Here is a 17,853-nt window from a genome sequence, read left to right as displayed (position 1 = left end):
AGCACGCATGCAACTATCACTTTCCGCGATTTGGTTAACCAAGTCGCGGAATTTGATTTCTTTGACTTTTGCAATCTCATAGTTGAAGTGAGCTTGTAGCGTTTCATCTCGATAAGTTCGAGCCTGTGGTGTTGGTATGGGCCAAGGGCTACAAGTTGTGGAATGTATGATTCTGGTTTGAAAGAGAGTAGGGTTTTGGGTACGCTAAAGATGCTAACAAGAACACCTTCATCATTGTCTTGAAGGCCTTCCTCAAGGGCTTGACTTATCTGTATGACCCATTCTTGATTATGACTTATAAGTATAGATGATTCACTGGCTTTTAGCTCAGAGTACATGGTCTCTTCAGAGTAGGGGAAAATTGCTATTTGCGGGTGAAATTGCAATGTTTTACTTTGAGATGAGAGAGAGCAGTGTAAATGTGTTTTTTTCTTCTTTCTTTTGTTGGAGTACGTGAGGTTTCAGTTGCTTCTCTTTCTAATTAAAGACTGTCTAGCCAGGCACCTATTTATAATGGGTTGGACTCAGTGTGAACAAGTGAAGAAGCAAAAAATTGTTTGGTTTGTGATTATGACAGATTTCCCACATGCATGCTATCTCTATTTGCTTTCCTTTGTCACAATGATCTAGCAAGTAAATATTGTCAGATTCAGTCAAATGGCTCCCATTTTGTTTTATTTAAATTTGTTTTAACGATAACTCTCAAATTTTGAAGAATGCGAGTGTCACGCAACATAGGGAAATCATGTTTTATATATATTGGATGAAGGGAAATCATGTTATATACACCAACATAAATTTCATGCCAAGTAATGCTAAAATCACATTCAGCAAAAAAAAAAAAAATCTCATAATTTTTTTCACAATTTGTAAAGATAATAAATTGTGATCTAAATAATGCTATTTTTGCATATATGTATAAGAAAGGTTAATTTATTTATTATCTCATTTTTTTTTTCTAGGTTATTACGAATTGCCTAAAAGAGATAATAATTTATCTGTCAAAGATGAGTTGTTTCATTATTTATAAGCAAACATTTGACTTTTCCCCATTGCCCAAACCGTGTAAAAACCTACCTCATATTGTAGTATATATGCGACAATTGTTTTTTGTCGTGACGTTGGAGCATGTTTTTAACATGGTAAGTCTCCAAAAGTGTCAGCTATATCACGAACAAAACTACCCTCATTGGTAGCTTCTTCTTGCCATACTTTTCTATATTCTCTAATTTATACAAGAATTCAACATTGGTGTCAGCTTCTCTTTATTTCCTTGTAGTTTTCATCTTCGTTTTGTAGGTTTGTTTGATGTTCATGGTACAAAGATTCCCGTGATAGCGTGTTTGAACTTTGAATGAATTTGTGGTATATATTCTCTTTTAGTATCACGCGTTGGGAAATTGTCTCATATTTTAATTGTGATTTAGAAAGTCAATTAAGTTTCTTAGTTGAAGAAGGAAAAATTAATTTGAGTTTTTGTGGAAGAAAATATTATTCCTTAGTGTGGGAAAAAAGTTTGTCTATTTTTTTACTTTTTTTTTTTTACCAAAAAAAAGTTTAAAAAAAATGGTTTAGGTTCGGGTCGGGTTAGGTTGACCCGCAAAAAACACTGGTCGGGTCACGGGTCAATCCGTTTTGCTTCGGGTCAAAAAAATCGAGTTTGGGTCAGGTATTTTTCGGGTCGGGTCAGAAAATTCTGACCCGTTTTGCCATATCTAGTTATACCCACATTTTTCTACATAATTGCTTGTGGATTTTCCTCAACTCCTGCCTCTCTATTTTCATATCATTGAGAGGTTGATAGCCCAAACACTTACCACATCCTTTCAGAGTGGCAAGTGAGGTTTTAGTGCTACTGGAAAGTATTGGAAGAAGCTAAGGATGACAGATGCAACATGGAGCTTGTTGCAGGATCCGGAGAGCTAGACAAGACACGGTTCTGAGAAGCCTTGTTGGAGTAGGAGCTTGTAGGGCTTAGGTACATCAGGTAGGTTAGGCTTGGAGGGTCTCTTGCTAACCCATGTATCCTAACTGATTGTCTAGTGGATCGATTACTGCTTGGAGGGTAGCGGAGAGGTTTTTCGCTGATTTTTTCGGATTCCTCTTTGATAACACATCAGCGTGTTATCTTGTATTTGCATCTCTCTTCCCTACTTTTTTACATTCCATTTTACTGTTGTGTTGTCATGTTTATGGATTAGAGTAGCTTGTTTGTTTATCCACTCGCATTTACACTATTCTGAATTTAGTATTAAGTTAGTGTAAAATCTATCGAGTTATAACTTTAATTTGAGGGTCTAAACTGCTCTTGTGTTTTCAACACATTTTCGAGCTTTCAATAATAATAATAATTTTGTGTAAAATATAAGACACATTAGTTGAAATGTAGTGACTATAAATTAAAAAAGAAAAATGGCGCGAAAATTTAAAAAATGATAAACACTAAAAGTGTTGTGAGTTTTTTTTCCTTTCTAAATGGGTGATTTTTTTTTTTAAGAAATAATTACAATATATTGTTAACCTTAGTGGCTGGTGGCATGATTTCACTAAAAAAATAGCAAGATTCTGTTAATAATGAAATAGCAACTATAAGGTCTTTTAAGAGGAATCAATGGGGGCAATTGCCCTATCTCGCACCCTGGCGGCTTTGCAATAACTAAATGAAAATTCTCATATGGTATATATACTAGAGGTCTTATTTTCAAAAGGGATGATTTTTTGTTGTTGTTGTTGCATTTAATTGTGTTTTAGTGAATATAATAAGAATTGGTAACACGTGTTGCTCACGTGCAGCCAGTCAAATACACTAGGCAACAACAGAGAGTGCAAAAATTCATAGGGTGGCCAACAATTTGGAACAATTGTACATAGAACAAACAGCCTGAAGAGTAGGCAGCAATATTAGAACGTTAGCTGCTAAAAATGTAAGACATGGCCATGAACCAAAGATATACTTCTTCATGAAACCAGTCATCTTGTTCCTCCAACACCCCGAATAACAAGCATTTGCAGCTTCAATGGCCTTGCCTAGAATTGGAACTTTTGTTACCCTCACAGACTTGGTCATTCCATTCCAAAGCATTGCTACTTCTTCTTCGCTTTTGAGCCGGTTCAAGATGATCCCAGCCTCTCGAAGAATCTTTACATCCTCCTCAGTATCAATTATTCCATTCATCAATTCTGTGTAGCGTGTAAAAACCATCACGTCCGGTGCAGTACATGCCTCATAGGCGACGAGGTTCCTTAAAACAACCTCAGAGTTGCCATCCAAATGAATAGCTGGAAGGTTAAATTTACCTAAAGACTTGTCAAAATTTATAGTCCCCAAGCCACCCTTTGATGGACGAAATTCACCACCAATTTTAAGAAGCTGTGTCACGCTAGGAATTTCAATCTCTTCTACTTTTGGGCTTTCATCTTTCATCTCATTAGATACGCTTTGCGCATCTTCGGCCACAGCCTCGGCTGACGAGAGGAGATTGGTTATATCACTCTTGTTCTTAAGATTACATATATAGGAAATGATTATAAATGGCAGTGTAACTAAAAGCTTCACTGCCTTTGAATTGAAAATCTTAATGATAAGGCGAAGCGGGGCCAAGTTAATATAACATAGTGCTTTCAAGATGGATTGGAAGCAGCCAATCTCTTTGTCTTCTTTTGGCTTTTCCTGCTCAGAATTATCAGCTACAAGTTGCAATTTTAGTGCAACCATGTAGTAGAGAAGCTCTAGCAAATGGAATTTGGTGAAACATTCTTCTTTGAAACTTTGTTCATTGATGCACTTTATGGGTGACAGATGTTTGCAAAAACCAATTAGCATTGTTGCTAATACTTCGTCATGATCTTCACGGGGATAAAAACAATGGACTTCTCTGAGCAAAACCAAAGGGATTTGGTTTTCTAGCATGATAATATCCCTTAGCACTGCATGGTGTGTGCCGTTTTCCTATGCGTGTGGTCGATCAAATGCGCCATCTTAGAAGTTATTCGCATAAGCGAGGCTTCCATTTTTGTGGAGTAGGTTTGGAGGTACTCCAACAAGAAGGAAGCATCAATGGACAACATCCAAGAGAGTGTTTCTTGGTCGAATTCCAAGAACCTATGATAATAAGCACGCATGCAACTATCACTTTCCGCGATTTGGTTAACCAAGTCGCGGAATTTGATTTCTTTGACTTTTGCAATCTCATAGTTGAAGTGAGCTTGTAGCGTTTCATCTCGATAAGTTCGAGCCTGTGGTGTTGGTATGGGCCAAGGGCTACAAGTTGTGGAATGTATGATTCTGGTTTGAAAGAGAGTAGGGTTTTGGGTACGCTAAAGATGCTAACAAGAACACCTTCATCATTGTCTTGAAGGCCTTCCTCAAGGGCTTGACTTATCTGTATGACCCATTCTTGATTATGACTTATAAGTATAGATGATTCACTGGCTTTTAGCTCAGAGTACATGGTCTCTTCAGAGTAGGGGAAAATTGCTATTTGCGGGTGAAATTGCAATGTTTTACTTTGAGATGAGAGAGAGCAGTGTAAATGTGTTTTTTTCTTCTTTCTTTTGTTGGAGTACGTGAGGTTTCAGTTGCTTCTCTTTCTAATTAAAGACTGTCTAGCCAGGCACCTATTTATAATGGGTTGGACTCAAGAGTGTGAACAAGTGAAGAAGCAAAAAATTGTTTGGTTTGTGATTATGACAGATTTCCCACATGCATGCTATCTCTATTTGCTTTCCTTTGTCACAATGATCTAGCAAGTAAATATTGTCAGATTCAGTCAAATGGCTCCCATTTTGTTTTATTTAAATTTGTTTTAACGATAACTCTCAAATTTTGAAGAATGCGAGTGTCACGCAACATAGGGAAATCATGTTTTATATATATTGGATGAAGGGAAATCATGTTATATACACCAACATAAATTTCATGCCAAGTAATGCTAAAATCACATTCAGCAAAAAAAAAAAAAATCTCATAATTTTTTTCACAATTTGTAAAGATAATAAATTGTGATCTAAATAATGCTATTTTTGCATATATGTATAAGAAAGGTTAATTTATTTATTATCTCATTTTTTTTTTCTAGGTTATTACGAATTGCCTAAAAGAGATAATAATTTATCTGTCAAAGATGAGTTGTTTCATTATTTATAAGCAAACATTTGACTTTTCCCCATTGCCCAAACCGTGTAAAAACCTACCTCATATTGTAGTATATATGCGACAATTGTTTTTTGTCGTGACGTTGGAGCATGTTTTTAACATGGTAAGTCTCCAAAAGTGTCAGCTATATCACGAACAAAACTACCCTCATTGGTAGCTTCTTCTTGCCATACTTTTCTATATTCTCTAATTTATACAAGAATTCAACATTGGTGTCAGCTTCTCTTTATTTCCTTGTAGTTTTCATCTTCGTTTTGTAGGTTTGTTTGATGTTCATGGTACAAAGATTCCCGTGATAGCGTGTTTGAACTTTGAATGAATTTGTGGTATATATTCTCTTTTAGTATCACGCGTTGGGAAATTGTCTCATATTTTAATTGTGATTTAGAAAGTCAATTAAGTTTCTTAGTTGAAGAAGGAAAAATTAATTTGAGTTTTTGTGGAAGAAAATATTATTCCTTAGTGTGGGAAAAAAGTTTGTCTATTTCTTATTAAAGAGGTAATGTATTTTTAGTCTAAAAGAAAATATGAAAAGAGTCTTATAAATAAATATTGCTATAACAAATTTGATGGCTTTGGCCTAAGGGTCCTCTTTATGAGAAGAAGGAAAATAAAGCATGAAATCAAGAGAGAAAAAATAAATTTTCACTTAGGAGAAACGCAAGAAAAAAGAGAGAGTAAAGTATTGCTAGAAGATAGCCAAAGAGGAGAGAGTAAAATCATTGCGGATAAGATAATGCGTCGTTGGTGACAATAACTAAATGAAAATTCTCATATGGTATATATACTAGAGGTCTTATTTTCAAAAGGAATGATTTTTTTTTTTGTCGTATTCAATTGTGTTTTAGTGAATACAATAAGAACTGGTAACACATGTTGCTCACATGCAGCCAGTCAAATACACTAGGCAACAACAGACTGTAAAAATTCATAGGGTGGCCAACAATTTGGAACAATTGTACATAGAACAAGCAGCCTGCAGAGTAGACAGCAATATTAGAATGTTAGCTGCTAAAAATGTAAGACATGGCCATGAACCAAAGATATACTTCTTGAAACCAGTCATCTTGTTCCTCCAACACCCCGAATAACTAGCATTTGCAGCTTCAATGGCCTTGTCTAGAATTGGAACTTTTGTTACCCTCACAGACTTGGTCATTCCATTCCAAAGCATCGCTACTTCTTCATCGCTTTTGAGCCGGTTCAAGATGATCCCAGCCTCTCGAAGAATCTTCACATCCTCCTCAGTATCAATAATTCCATTCATCAATTCCGTGTAGCGTGTAAAAACCATCACGTCCGGTGCAATACATGCCTCATAGGCGACGAGGTTCCTTAAAACAACCTCAGAGTTGCCATCCAAATGAATAACTGGAAGGTAAAATGTACCTGAACTTTTCTCAAAATTAATAGTCCCCAAGCCACCCTTTGATGGACGAAATTTAACACCATTTTTACGAAGCTGTGTCACGCTAGGAATTGCAATCTCTTCCACTTTTGGGCTTTCATCTTTCTTCTCATTAGATACGCTTTGCGCGTCTTCGGCCACAGCCTCAGCTGACGAGATGAGATTGGTTATATCACTCTTGTTCTTAAGTTTACATAGATAGGAGATGATTATAAATGGCAGTGTAACTAAAAGCTTCACTGCCTTTGAATTGAAAATCTTAATGAGAAGGCGGAGCGGGGCCAAGTTAATATAACATAGTCCATTCAAGATGGATTGGAAGCAGCCAATCTTTTTGTCTTCTTTTGGCTTTTCCATCTCAGAATTATCAGCTACAAGTTGCAATTTCGGTGCAACCATGTAGTAGAGAAGCTCTAGCAAATGGGATTTGGTGAAACATTCTTCTTTGAGATGTTGCTCATTGATGCACTCTATGGGCGACAGATGTTTGCAAAAACCAATTAGCATTGTTGCTAATACTTCGTCATGATCTTCGCAGGGATAAAAACTGTGGACTTCCCTGAGCAAAAATAAAGGGATTTGGTTTTCTAGCATGATAATATCCCTAAGGACTGCATGGTGTGCCGTTTTCCTATGCGTGTGGTCGATCAAATGCGCCATCTTAGAAGTTATTCGCATAAGCGAGTCTTCCATTTTTGTGGAGTAGGTTTGGAGGTACTCCAACAATAAGGAAGCATCAATGGACAACATCCAAGAGAGTGTTTCTTGGTCGAATTCCAAGAACCTATGATAACAAGCACGGATGCAGCTATCACTTTCCGCGATTTGGTTAACCAAGTCGCGGAATTTGATTTCTTTGAGGTTCTTTTGCAGTCTCATAGCTGAAGTGAGCTTGTAGTGTTCCATCTCGAGAAGTTCGAGCCGGTGGTGATGATATGGGCCAAGGGCTACAAGTTGTGGAATGTATGCTTCTGGTTTAAAAGAGAGTAGGGTTTTGGGTACGCTAAAGATGCTAACAGGAACACCTTCATGATTGTCTTGAAGGCCTTCCTCTAGGGCTCGACTAATCTGTATGACCCATTCTTGGTCATGACTTATATGTATAGATGATTCACTGGGTTTTAGCTCAGAGTACATGGTCTCTTCAGAGGTGAGGAAATTTGCTATTTGCTGGTGTTTACTTTGAAATGAGAGAAAGAACAGTGTAAATGTGTTTTTTTTCTTATTTCTTTTGTTGGACTATGTGAGATTTCAGTTGCTTCTCTTTCTAATTGAAGACTGTCTAGCTAGGCAGCTATTTATAATGGGTTGGACTCAAGAGTATGAGCAAGTGAAGAAGCAAAATGTTTGGTTTGTGATTATAACATATTTTCCACATGCAACCTATTTCTATTAATTTTCTTTCCTCTGTCATAATGATCTGACAAGTAAATATTGGCAGATTCAGTCAAATAGGTACCACTTTGTTTTATACTAAGTATTTGGGAGGGACGCGTTTCAGCTAGTGGCGGAGTTAGATTTTCAGTTTAGGAGAGGGCAAAATTAAAAGGTAAGATTGAAAGTAAAATTAATTTAAATATTATTAATCGATGTTAATAACAAAATAGATATAGAGTTATATACTATTAATGCAATTGTTGTACAAAATCTAATATAATATAAACTCTAATTTATTTTTTCATACATAATTTAATTTGTTCAATTGGAAGATTAGTAAAATACACCTCGATATGAGTTTGTTTAGAATTTGAATCTAAATCATTATTATAATTTTGGCTTCTCCATAATCTCAATTGATTATAAGTATATATTTCATATTATTAAAATAAATAAAACAAAAAAAAAATCATAGTTAATAACAATCAAATTAAGAGATTATTCTAAATATATAGAATTTAAACATGTAATTTGATTCCTTAAAATAAATTGAGAAAATAAATCAATATAAAAGAATAATAAAGTTGTATTTTCAATATTCATGCAAAATTCAGTATTTTTTACTCTATTCTTTAAGTAGTAAGTAGTTAAAATTGGTTCTATAGTAAAAATAAAGTGTTTCAAAATTGAAATTATGAAAAAGTTAGAATAGAAGAGAAAAAGATTAGGGAATGCTAAGGTTTTAGTTTGATATACAAGGACCTAAATATTTTTTTTTTTTATTATGATTATGTGGGAATACCTTATTTGAAGAACAAATTGCCCTAAGAAAAGCACTCCAGGAAAAAAAAATTCCAATGCTTGAGCACATGTGGCATGGAAAAAAAGCATGGGTGTTAAGTAGGACCCACAGAACTTTGTTTTGTTTGGAAAAGGATGAAATAATGTTATGAAGTTTGCACCTAATATTGCTTTCTTCTTTAGTCTCTAGGCGCGTGGAACGTTTGTGTCAAGGTCAAAATACTAGATAACTTAATATTTGGGTTGCTACTTTGGATTTTTTTTAGGAGGTCGGGGGGGAGGCACTTGCCCCCTCTCGCCCCCCCCCCTGCCTCCGCCCCTGGTTTCAGCCTCCTTTTTTTTTTTTTTTCAATCTGCACGCATTTCAGCTGGGGACAAAAGTTACTATTCACACTATGCGGTTACTGTTTACGCACTATTTTATACTATTCATATACTGTTTATGTATTGTTCATGCATTTTTCAGCCACTTTTTCATTAAAAATAGGTTCCACAGCACTATTTATATATTTAAAAATTATTTTGCTATAGTCTTTTCAGTTTTCAATTTTAGCAAAAATAAGTTGTTTCCAAACAGACCATAATTTTGTTTTTAAGATAACTCTCAAATTTTGAAGAATGCGAGTGTCATGCAACATAAGGAAATCATGTTTTATATATATTGGATGAAGAGAAATCATGTTATATACCAAAGCAAATTTCGTGCCAAGTAATGCTAAATTCACATAACTTTTTTTCACAATTTGTTAAGGTAATAAATTGTGATCCAAGCAATGCTATTTTTTCATATATGTATAAGAAAGTTTAATTTATTTGTTATCTCAATTTTTTTTTTCTAGGTTATTACGAATTGCCTAAAAGAGATAATAATTTCTCTGTTAAAGATGAATTGTTTCATTATTTATAAGCAAACATATTTGACTTTTCCCCATTGCCCAAACCGAGTGAAAAGTGAAAACCAACCTTTCGTATGGTAGCATATATGCGACAAATGCTTTTGGTCGTGTTCGAGCATGTTTTTCATGTTTTTCTACATAATTCTGTAATTTACCCAATAATTCAAGATTGTTGTCAGCTTCTTTTTATTTCCATGAAGTTTTCATCGTCGTTTTGTAGGTTTGATTGACGTACACGGTACAAATAATCCAGTGACAGCGTGTTTATCTGTTTGACATGTTAATGACTAACTTGTTTATATCTTGGTTTTTAGTTGTTATTTTCAATCATGCAATACATGAATGAGTTATTTTTCATTTTGTTTTTCTTTTGTTATGGTTTTATTATTTAGGTTGTGTTTGGATAGATTATATTTAACAGCTTATTTTACTATTTAACTTAATTTTGCTTTTATTCTTGGGTGTTATTGTACTTTTTGGTACTATTTATGAGTCTCACAATACTATTTCAACTAATTTTTAATTTTATCTATATTACTTTCAACAAAAAATTTTCAGTTTTAACTAAATATGTTGTTCCCAAACGAACCTTTTATGTATGATAAATAGTTGAACTACATTGTACTGGTCAACAACTCATAGTAGCCTAGACCAAAGATCCGTTTGGATAGAACTTATTTTGCTAAAACTGAAAATTGAAAACATTGTATTAAAATAATTTTAAATGTGTGAATAATGCTGTGGGACCAATTTTTAATGAAAAAATTTCTGAAAAGTGAAATTTGTGAGTCCGTGAACAGTGCACGGATGCATTGTTCATGGACAAAAAGTCAACAAGTGCGGCTACAAAAAAAAAAAAAAATCTCCTTTTTTTTTTTTTTTCAATCTGCACGCATTTCAGCTGGGGACAAAAGTTACTATTCACACTATGCGGTTACTGTTTACGCACTATTTTATACTATTCATATACTGTTTATGTATTGTTCATGCATTTTTCAGCCACTTTTTCATTAAAAATAGGTTCCACAGCACTATTTATATATTTAAAAATTATTTTGCTATAGTCTTTTCAGTTTTCAATTTTAGCAAAAATAAGTTGTTTCCAAACAGACCATAATTTTGTTTTTAAGATAACTCTCAAATTTTGAAGAATGCGAGTGTCATGCAACATAAGGAAATCATGTTTTATATATATTGGATGAAGAGAAATCATGTTATATACCAAAGCAAATTTCGTGCCAAGTAATGCTAAATTCACATAACTTTTTTTCACAATTTGTTAAGGTAATAAATTGTGATCCAAGCAATGCTATTTTTTCATATATGTATAAGAAAGTTTAATTTATTTGTTATCTCAATTTTTTTTTTCTAGGTTATTACGAATTGCCGAAAAGAGATAATAATTTCTCTGTTAAAGATGAATTGTTTCATTATTTATAAGCAAACATATTTGACTTTTCCCCATTGCCCAAACCGAGTGAAAAGTGAAAACCAACCTTTCGTATGGTAGCATATATGCGACAAATGCTTTTGGTCGTGTTCGAGCATGTTTTTCATGTTTTTCTACATAATTCTGTAATTTACCCAATAATTCAAGATTGTTGTCAGCTTCTTTTTATTTCCATGAAGTTTTCATCGTCGTTTTGTAGGTTTGATTGACGTACACGGTACAAATAATCCAGTGACAGCGTGTTTATCTGTTTGACATGTTAATGACTAACTTGTTTATATCTTGGTTTTTAGTTGTTATTTTCAATCATGCAAGACATGAATGAGTTATTTTTCATTTTGTTTTTCTTTTGTTATGGTTTTATTATTTAGGTTGTGTTTCGATAGATTATATTTAACAGCTTATTCACTACAAAAAAATGGGGCTATCCCAGCGTTTTCAAAACCGCTGGGATAGCCCCAAAAAGCGCTGGGATAGGGTCAAAATTCCTATCCCGGCGTTTTTTTTCCCGGCGCTTCAAAACGCTGGTTTTTGAATGTTGGGATAGGGTCGTGCGGACCTGTCCTGGCGCTTTTCAAAAGCGCTGGGATAGGTCCCGGCGCTTTTAGACTCTGTTCCGGCGTTTTTAATTGTGCTGGGACAGCCTTTATGAAAATGTAAATATAACCTATACCAGCGCTTTTAAAGCGCTGGCATAGGTAGTACCTATCCCAGCGCTTTCAAAAGCGCTAGTATAGGTCATTAACGAATAAAATTAAAAAGGCCTATACCAGCGCTTTTGAAAGCGCTGGGATAGGTCATTTAAAAAAAAAAATTCCAAACCCTATTCTAGCTGTTTCCCAAGCGCCGGGATAGGTCTTTTTTAAATAAAAAAAAAACAAATTAATTTTTTAGCACCTGTAATGTACCTACAATACATATTTTCCAATACCTATTTTATAGCAACTGTAATAAACCATAATTCATATTTTCCAATAGCAAATACAATACCACATTAAACCAAGAAACTGAATATATTTAATTACACCATATCAATAATTACATCCCAAATATCTAGAATGTTATATATACACAAAATAATACATCCCAAGTGTCTAGAATGTTATGAGGTGCACCTACACTACGATTTCACCATTGCACAAAGTTTCAAAAATGTAAGTCACAAAACAAACAACACTCCTAATAGAAAATACTCCACCTTTTCTCTCCATGCAAGCCACCCGCTTGCTCCCAAACAACAACCCACCGCAGCATACTATATGTATTTATTTTCTTTTGGTCTTCATATAATAACTTTGGAATATTGTTTGTCATACATTACAACAGAAAAAGGCATTGAATGAGGTAAGTAAAATAATGAAATAAATAAATAGTACCTAAAAGATGCACTAAAGACAAATATAAAGTAATTTATTTGTTAAGATGCACTAAAGACAAATATAAAGATGCACTTGACAAATAAATCACTTATGACCTCTAATTCCCTATCCACTTGAGTTCTGTCCTTGACGCCGCTGTACAATTGTGACCTTAAAACGAAGGGCTGAAACGAGACCTGAGAGCATGCATAAATTTAACAGAATTTAATGACTATAATTGAAATAAATAAATATTAGCTTGCACTTAATTTTTTTTTATAGGTAAATATTAGCTTGCACTTAAGTATTAAAAATTCCAGTCAATGACCTGAGTTGTTAGTGAAGAGATTAATTTGACCATTTAGAAGCTTTCCTCAGGCTTGTTGATTAATTATAAATAAGCCAAATTCAAAACTTAAGACACATGCTCATTCCTTCAGGTTAAGAAATTAAGACTTGATAAAAACCAGCCCAACTCAAAGAGGCTTGTAAAGTTGAGGACAGCTTCATGCAATTCTAAAGTACAACCACTTTAAAAACAGCTATAAACTTATTTAACAAGTGACAAGTTGTGTAGCTTTTAAGACTTTAGAATAAGCCATGCCATCTAGTTTGCATCAGGTTGGGTAGAACCATGAGCCAGGACTACAGATAGAACAAGCTAAAAGTGGAGATACTTTTAGCGATATCTAGGCATACTCCATCTGAGCTTAAGCTTAATCCTAATCGAACGCAACTATGGTTGAACCACCCAATGCTTAGCCATTCTAAGTTTAGATACAACCATACCGCAACACATGGCATTAACATTGTAACTTAAGTGGAGATACTTGTTCAAGTACTGTAATAAGTAACCAAACTATGCTAGGCAATAAATTAGTTATCATCTCATGGTTAAGATATAAGTGGGTACTATAAAAACAAAAATAAAAAAATTTGTTGGTACTATAGAATATGAGCTAGGAAAACACTTTTTATACTAATCTGAAAAACATGAAGTAGAAAAACACTGATAAGCATTAAACATAATACTAAGGTTTGACATCTAGCAATCATATCTTTGTCTTGGTTACAGATAATTGAAGGAATGCACATTTACAAAACAATTTCAAGTTTAGTTATTAGTTAACCAAAAATATTAGGCAGGACTTCAGTAGACAAACTTCCACCACTTTATTTGGAATAAAAACAAATTGGGCTATACATAGATATTGATAATCGGGAAAAAAAGAAGAAGCTTTGAAGTGCATATAATCAAGAATTAGAATGGTTGTCAAAATAGTCATTACTGTTAAGTAATGGATAGAAAATACTGACGTGGCTAACAGCCAAAATAAAGTATAATTTTTTATGCCACATAGACTACCATGTGTACTGCCATATTAGCATAAATTTAAAAAAAAAATGTAGATCAAACAAATATCTTTGATTCCGCCTCACTAATACTTGATGACAAATTCAAAGAACATTAATAGAAAAACAAAATCTAACACAAAAATTCCAACTTGAGCATAAATGCGTAATAAAAATCTTCCATAAATGTTTTTAAATCAAATGGGTAATTGTTAAAAAAATTCCAATCTGAGTTCCCAAGAAAAAGAAGAAGAAGAAGAAGTAATACCCAAATCAATGGAGACATAGACGAAGAACAACATTGGAGTTTTTTTTCTTAACAAAAAAAGGGGTTTCTTTTCCAGCATTTTCATTAGAACCAAACACAGCAGAATCGGTACCTTAAAAACTTGAAAAGGCAGATATGTAAGGTGAAAACGCAGGGGTGACAGAGGTAGAGAGAATATTCACTAAGAAAGGAGAAAGGGGAGACCACCAAATAGCCTAAGCCTCTAGTTCAGTCCTCACTGTGACAGACCCAACAAGTAGTCTCACCTCTATGTACTCAAGCCACAACTTTACAACAAAACCCAACAGAGAAATTGGGCTATTCAACTCACAACCATAAACCATGGTTTTTATACATCATTATAACCAGTGCTAACTCCATCACAAACCCTAACCCTCATTTATTTTCTACTCCAATTCTAATTAAAACAAGCCAAATCTTGGGAATTTTAATCAATATCAAAGTTATTTAACATTTGCTAACTATCTAGTGCATTCCACAAATAAGTGACTAGTATTAATAACTTGTGAGCCACATGATAAAAAAAATATTTAAAAACACATTAATTTTATGAAATGTAATATACACAGATATTGAGTTAGTTTGTGCAAATACAATGTGTAGTAATTACGCTTCATATATTAAAAAACAATATATAATATATAATCAAAATAAATATTAAATTTATTTTAAATTACTTTAAAATTTTGGCAATAGAATTTTAGGTGAAGCAGAATTCAAATTTCTTAGAATTAAGAAAATACAGTTTTATTCATAGTAAACTATTGGTAATAGAATTTAATCTATTACCTTTTTGCATGAAAACTTTTCTATCCTCTAGTCTCTAGAGTCCTATCAACATTTAAAATTCTAAGAAATCCTATGATTCCTATCAACATTTAAAATTCTAATAATCCCTTCGAATGGGTTTCAACAACATTTATGACTCCATAACTTGTAATGATCACTTCAGTAAAAATGCAGGAAAAAAAAAACCCATACATTATGACATGTCCAATATAAAAAATTAAATTAAAAAATACCTGGACTTTATGCCCCACACGTTTGGCTCCATATAACCCTTTACGAATTATTTGTAAAATTAAATATTAATGAGTATCAATAAAATAAATGATGAGTAAAATGAATAAAAGAAGAAAAGATTTGGAACTAATAAACTGTGATTCCAAAATGTGATAATTCTGGGAGAATATAAAACTTACATTCCCTGAAAATCGTGATGTAAAAGGTGAAGCACAGGTCTGGTCTTCTAGAGCCACCCTTCTAGATCTGTGTAAAGAAGTGTAAAAATATTCTTAATATCGGTAATGAAATTAAAGTATTACATCTATTGCATAAAAGAGAAAAGTTCTTATTTTTTACTAGATCAATGTTTAATTATAGCATAAGTTTGTAAACAATCCATCATATTTAGAAACCGATATTTAAAGTTTTTTATTCTTAACCTTTTATTTATATTCATGGAAAAATGTTACCCATTAAAAGTTAAAACCCTTAAAATACATGTTTAAAATCATAGTGATATTCCAATCAGCCAAACCCTTCCATAGACTTTATAAAAAACAAAAAAAAATGCTATATACATGGACATCGTTTACATTGCTATTACATATGTTGTTTTACAAACATGGTTTCATAACCTATTATCCCCAAAAAGAATTTTTTTTTTTTTTTTAAAGCTATACAATTTGTCACAAAGAAAAAATAGATTGAAAGATTTTAAAAAAAAATCCCATATCCAAATTATATGCACAATTTTCTCCAAAAAAAAAAATTATACACACAAGCATATATATGTATAAACATCCCGGATCCAAATTACACAAAACATAAAAAAAAAAATGTATATAAATATATAAAAGTAAACCTGGAGTAGGCAGATCTCGTTCCTGAAATCCACAGATCGGAGAGGAAAAAAAAAGAACGGCCACCCACAAACCCTCATCACTGAGGAAATCGGAGAGGGCATATTGAAAGCCATAGCCGCCGCCCAACTACGTCGCCGGTGAGTGGGTGTGGTGGTTGGCTATAGTTGGGAGAACGAATGGGGGTGATGAAGAGAGAGATGATGAAGAGGGAAGAGAGAGAGGCATGAAACTTAGGGAGAAGAAAAGAAAAGAATGAGGGTGAGGCGGCTGAAGTGAGAAACGTAGAGATTAGGGTTTTTTTTGGTTTTAAGTTAATGTATAAAATGATGAAGTTTTATGTTATAAAGAGAAAAAAAAAATTTAAATGTGTTTAGTAGGGTTCGAACTTGGGCAACATATTATACCGCGCGTCTTACCACTGAACTAGGAGCACTCATTATTCAATATTTTCTACATAATAATATTTAATACACTAGTATTATGCCGGATGCCTAACTTAATAAAAAAATTATATATAAATTAAAAATATATTTTTTATAATAGAATATAATTTAATAAAAAATAAAATAGTAATTTTAAAAAATTATGGCAAGTTTTAAATTTTTAGAAGCTTTTTGTAGCAAAATTTTAATTTGATGAAATATATATATATATATATATATATGGCACTTAAAAATCTTTCCATTATACTTGCTAACAAATTTCTTGCATATATAAACAAAAACAAATTCCATAAATTACAAAAATAAAGTATCTAGATTGCAATGTATATGTAAATTTTACCTATAAATTACCTGTCATAGCCTTTTTAACGTTGTCATAAGTAGGGAAATAATTAGCATAATCAATTAAGAACACCAAATAAGAATATAATATCAATAATTAAAATGAATTGCATTATCTAAATGTTTTTAATAAAAAATCATAGAATTTCAGTAATAATTGAATTACGTTAATAGAAAAATAGGAACACAATAAAATAGAATAAAAAGATAGCTCTTATCACATAAATCTCCTAATTTCATATTGTAGATGAGTTCCATCCCAAATAGATTTGGTGATAAAATTTCTTGTATATATGACCGAACTAAATATTCCATAAATTACAAATAAAAATAAGTATCTAGACCTTTTAGGGTACCACACTCAAAATAATTTCAAAAATAGATAAATAAAGGTACATAAAGAGAAAATAATATATATATATATATATATATATATATATATATATATATTGTATTGCAATGTAAATGTAAAAGTTTACATATGTATTACCGTTACCCGTGTCTAGCTATTTTGATATTGCCCTTAGGATACCTATGGGTCAAACCTGGGCCGAATGGTGGGAATGTGCGTGTCCTTGCCACTAGGATACCTTAAACCTCTTGATATAATTTGTACAATTAGGTTTATGAACATATTTTATAAATAAATATTTCATAAATATTAATATTTAATCTTTAATACATAAATATTTTATAAATATTAGTATTTAATATTTATATTTAATATAAATAGTAATATTTAATGATGGTGCAAGAAAAACACCCAAGTTCAAACACTCGTCCTTCTGGTCGTCCATAGCAATGTTCAGAGCTGAGAGCGAGTGTTTAATACATTCGTCCCTCCATTACCACCATTTTTCTCCTTCTACACGCTCGTCCATTGAAGGACGAGCGGGCTGTGAACCTCGTCCTTCAATATTGACGGACGAGGTGAATTAATAAAGAGCTAGACCTCGTCCTTCATTAGTGACGGACGAGGTGAATTCACAAAGGGCTAGACTAAGCACCCTTCCAACCAAAAGTTGTATCGCTCGAATCTCAACGCAGTTCCTGAAGAGGTGACCTTTGTGACAGTTAAGGAAGTTACCCTCTGAATCCTCCAAACTCTACGAC

The 17,853-nt window shown here is 33.1% G+C and overlaps 3 protein-coding genes across 4 annotated transcripts; all 3 read right to left on the bottom strand.

Moving 5' to 3' along the window:
* Positions 1-2,833: 2,833 nt before the first annotated feature.
* Positions 2,834-3,823, bottom strand: LOC111985518 (putative UPF0481 protein At3g02645). The gene has a single exon (XM_024017175.2). It carries the CDS (start codon positions 3,821-3,823, stop codon positions 2,834-2,836), a length of 990 nt encoding a protein of 329 aa, XP_023872943.2.
* A 1,939-nt stretch (positions 3,824-5,762) lies between these two features.
* On the bottom strand, positions 5,763-7,818 carry LOC111985703 (putative UPF0481 protein At3g02645). Its single transcript, XM_024017366.2, has one exon. The coding sequence runs from the start codon at positions 7,698-7,700 to the stop codon at positions 6,084-6,086; it is 1,617 nt and encodes a 538-aa protein (XP_023873134.1). The 5' UTR covers positions 7,701-7,818; the 3' UTR covers positions 5,763-6,083.
* Positions 7,819-12,081: 4,263 nt separating this feature from the next.
* Positions 12,082-16,265, bottom strand: LOC111985155 (uncharacterized). Of its 2 annotated transcripts, none has more exons than XR_010624616.1 (4): positions 15,955-16,265; positions 15,290-15,356; positions 15,110-15,147; positions 12,082-12,642 (listed from the first exon to the last, which is right to left on the bottom strand). XR_010624616.1 is itself a non-coding variant. In XM_065762544.1 (4 exons), exons 1-4 carry the CDS (start codon positions 16,066-16,068, stop codon positions 12,505-12,507), a joined length of 351 nt encoding a protein of 116 aa, XP_065618616.1. In that variant the 5' UTR covers positions 16,069-16,265; the 3' UTR covers positions 12,082-12,504. The 2 variants fall into 2 exon arrangements, 1 of the variants encoding a protein (XP_065618616.1); XM_065762544.1 differs by having other exon boundaries at positions 15,290-15,350.
* Between the last annotated feature and the right edge of the window lie 1,588 nt (positions 16,266-17,853).

This window comes from Quercus suber, unplaced genomic scaffold, assembly GCF_002906115.3.
Source record: "Quercus suber isolate HL8 unplaced genomic scaffold, Cork oak 2.0 scaffold_462, whole genome shotgun sequence".
NCBI classification, from domain to species: Eukaryota; Viridiplantae; Streptophyta; class Magnoliopsida; order Fagales; family Fagaceae; genus Quercus; species Quercus suber.
Note: the sequence above shows the minus strand (reverse complement) of the source record. Positions and strands in the feature narration are given on the sequence as shown.

Bases quoted from the DNA above. Each gene is read 5' to 3' on its own strand.
- LOC111985518 (XM_024017175.2), bottom strand. From the start codon at position 3,823: ATGCTAATTGGTTTTTGCAAACATCTGTCACCCATAAAGTGCATCAAT.
- LOC111985703 (XM_024017366.2), bottom strand. From the start codon at position 7,700: ATGTACTCTGAGCTAAAACCCAGTGAATCATCTATACATATAAGTCAT.
- LOC111985155 (XM_065762544.1), bottom strand. From the start codon at position 16,068: ATGGCTTTCAATATGCCCTCTCCGATTTCCTCAGTGATGAGGGTTTGT. The intron at 15,351-15,954 runs GTTTACTTTTAT...ACACAGATCTAG, and splicing joins ACGAGATCTGCCTACTCCAG to AAGGGTGGCTCTAGAAGACC. The intron at 15,148-15,289 runs GTAAGTTTTATA...TAATTCGTAAAG, and splicing joins CATCACGATTTTCAGGGAAT to GGTTATATGGAGCCAAACGT.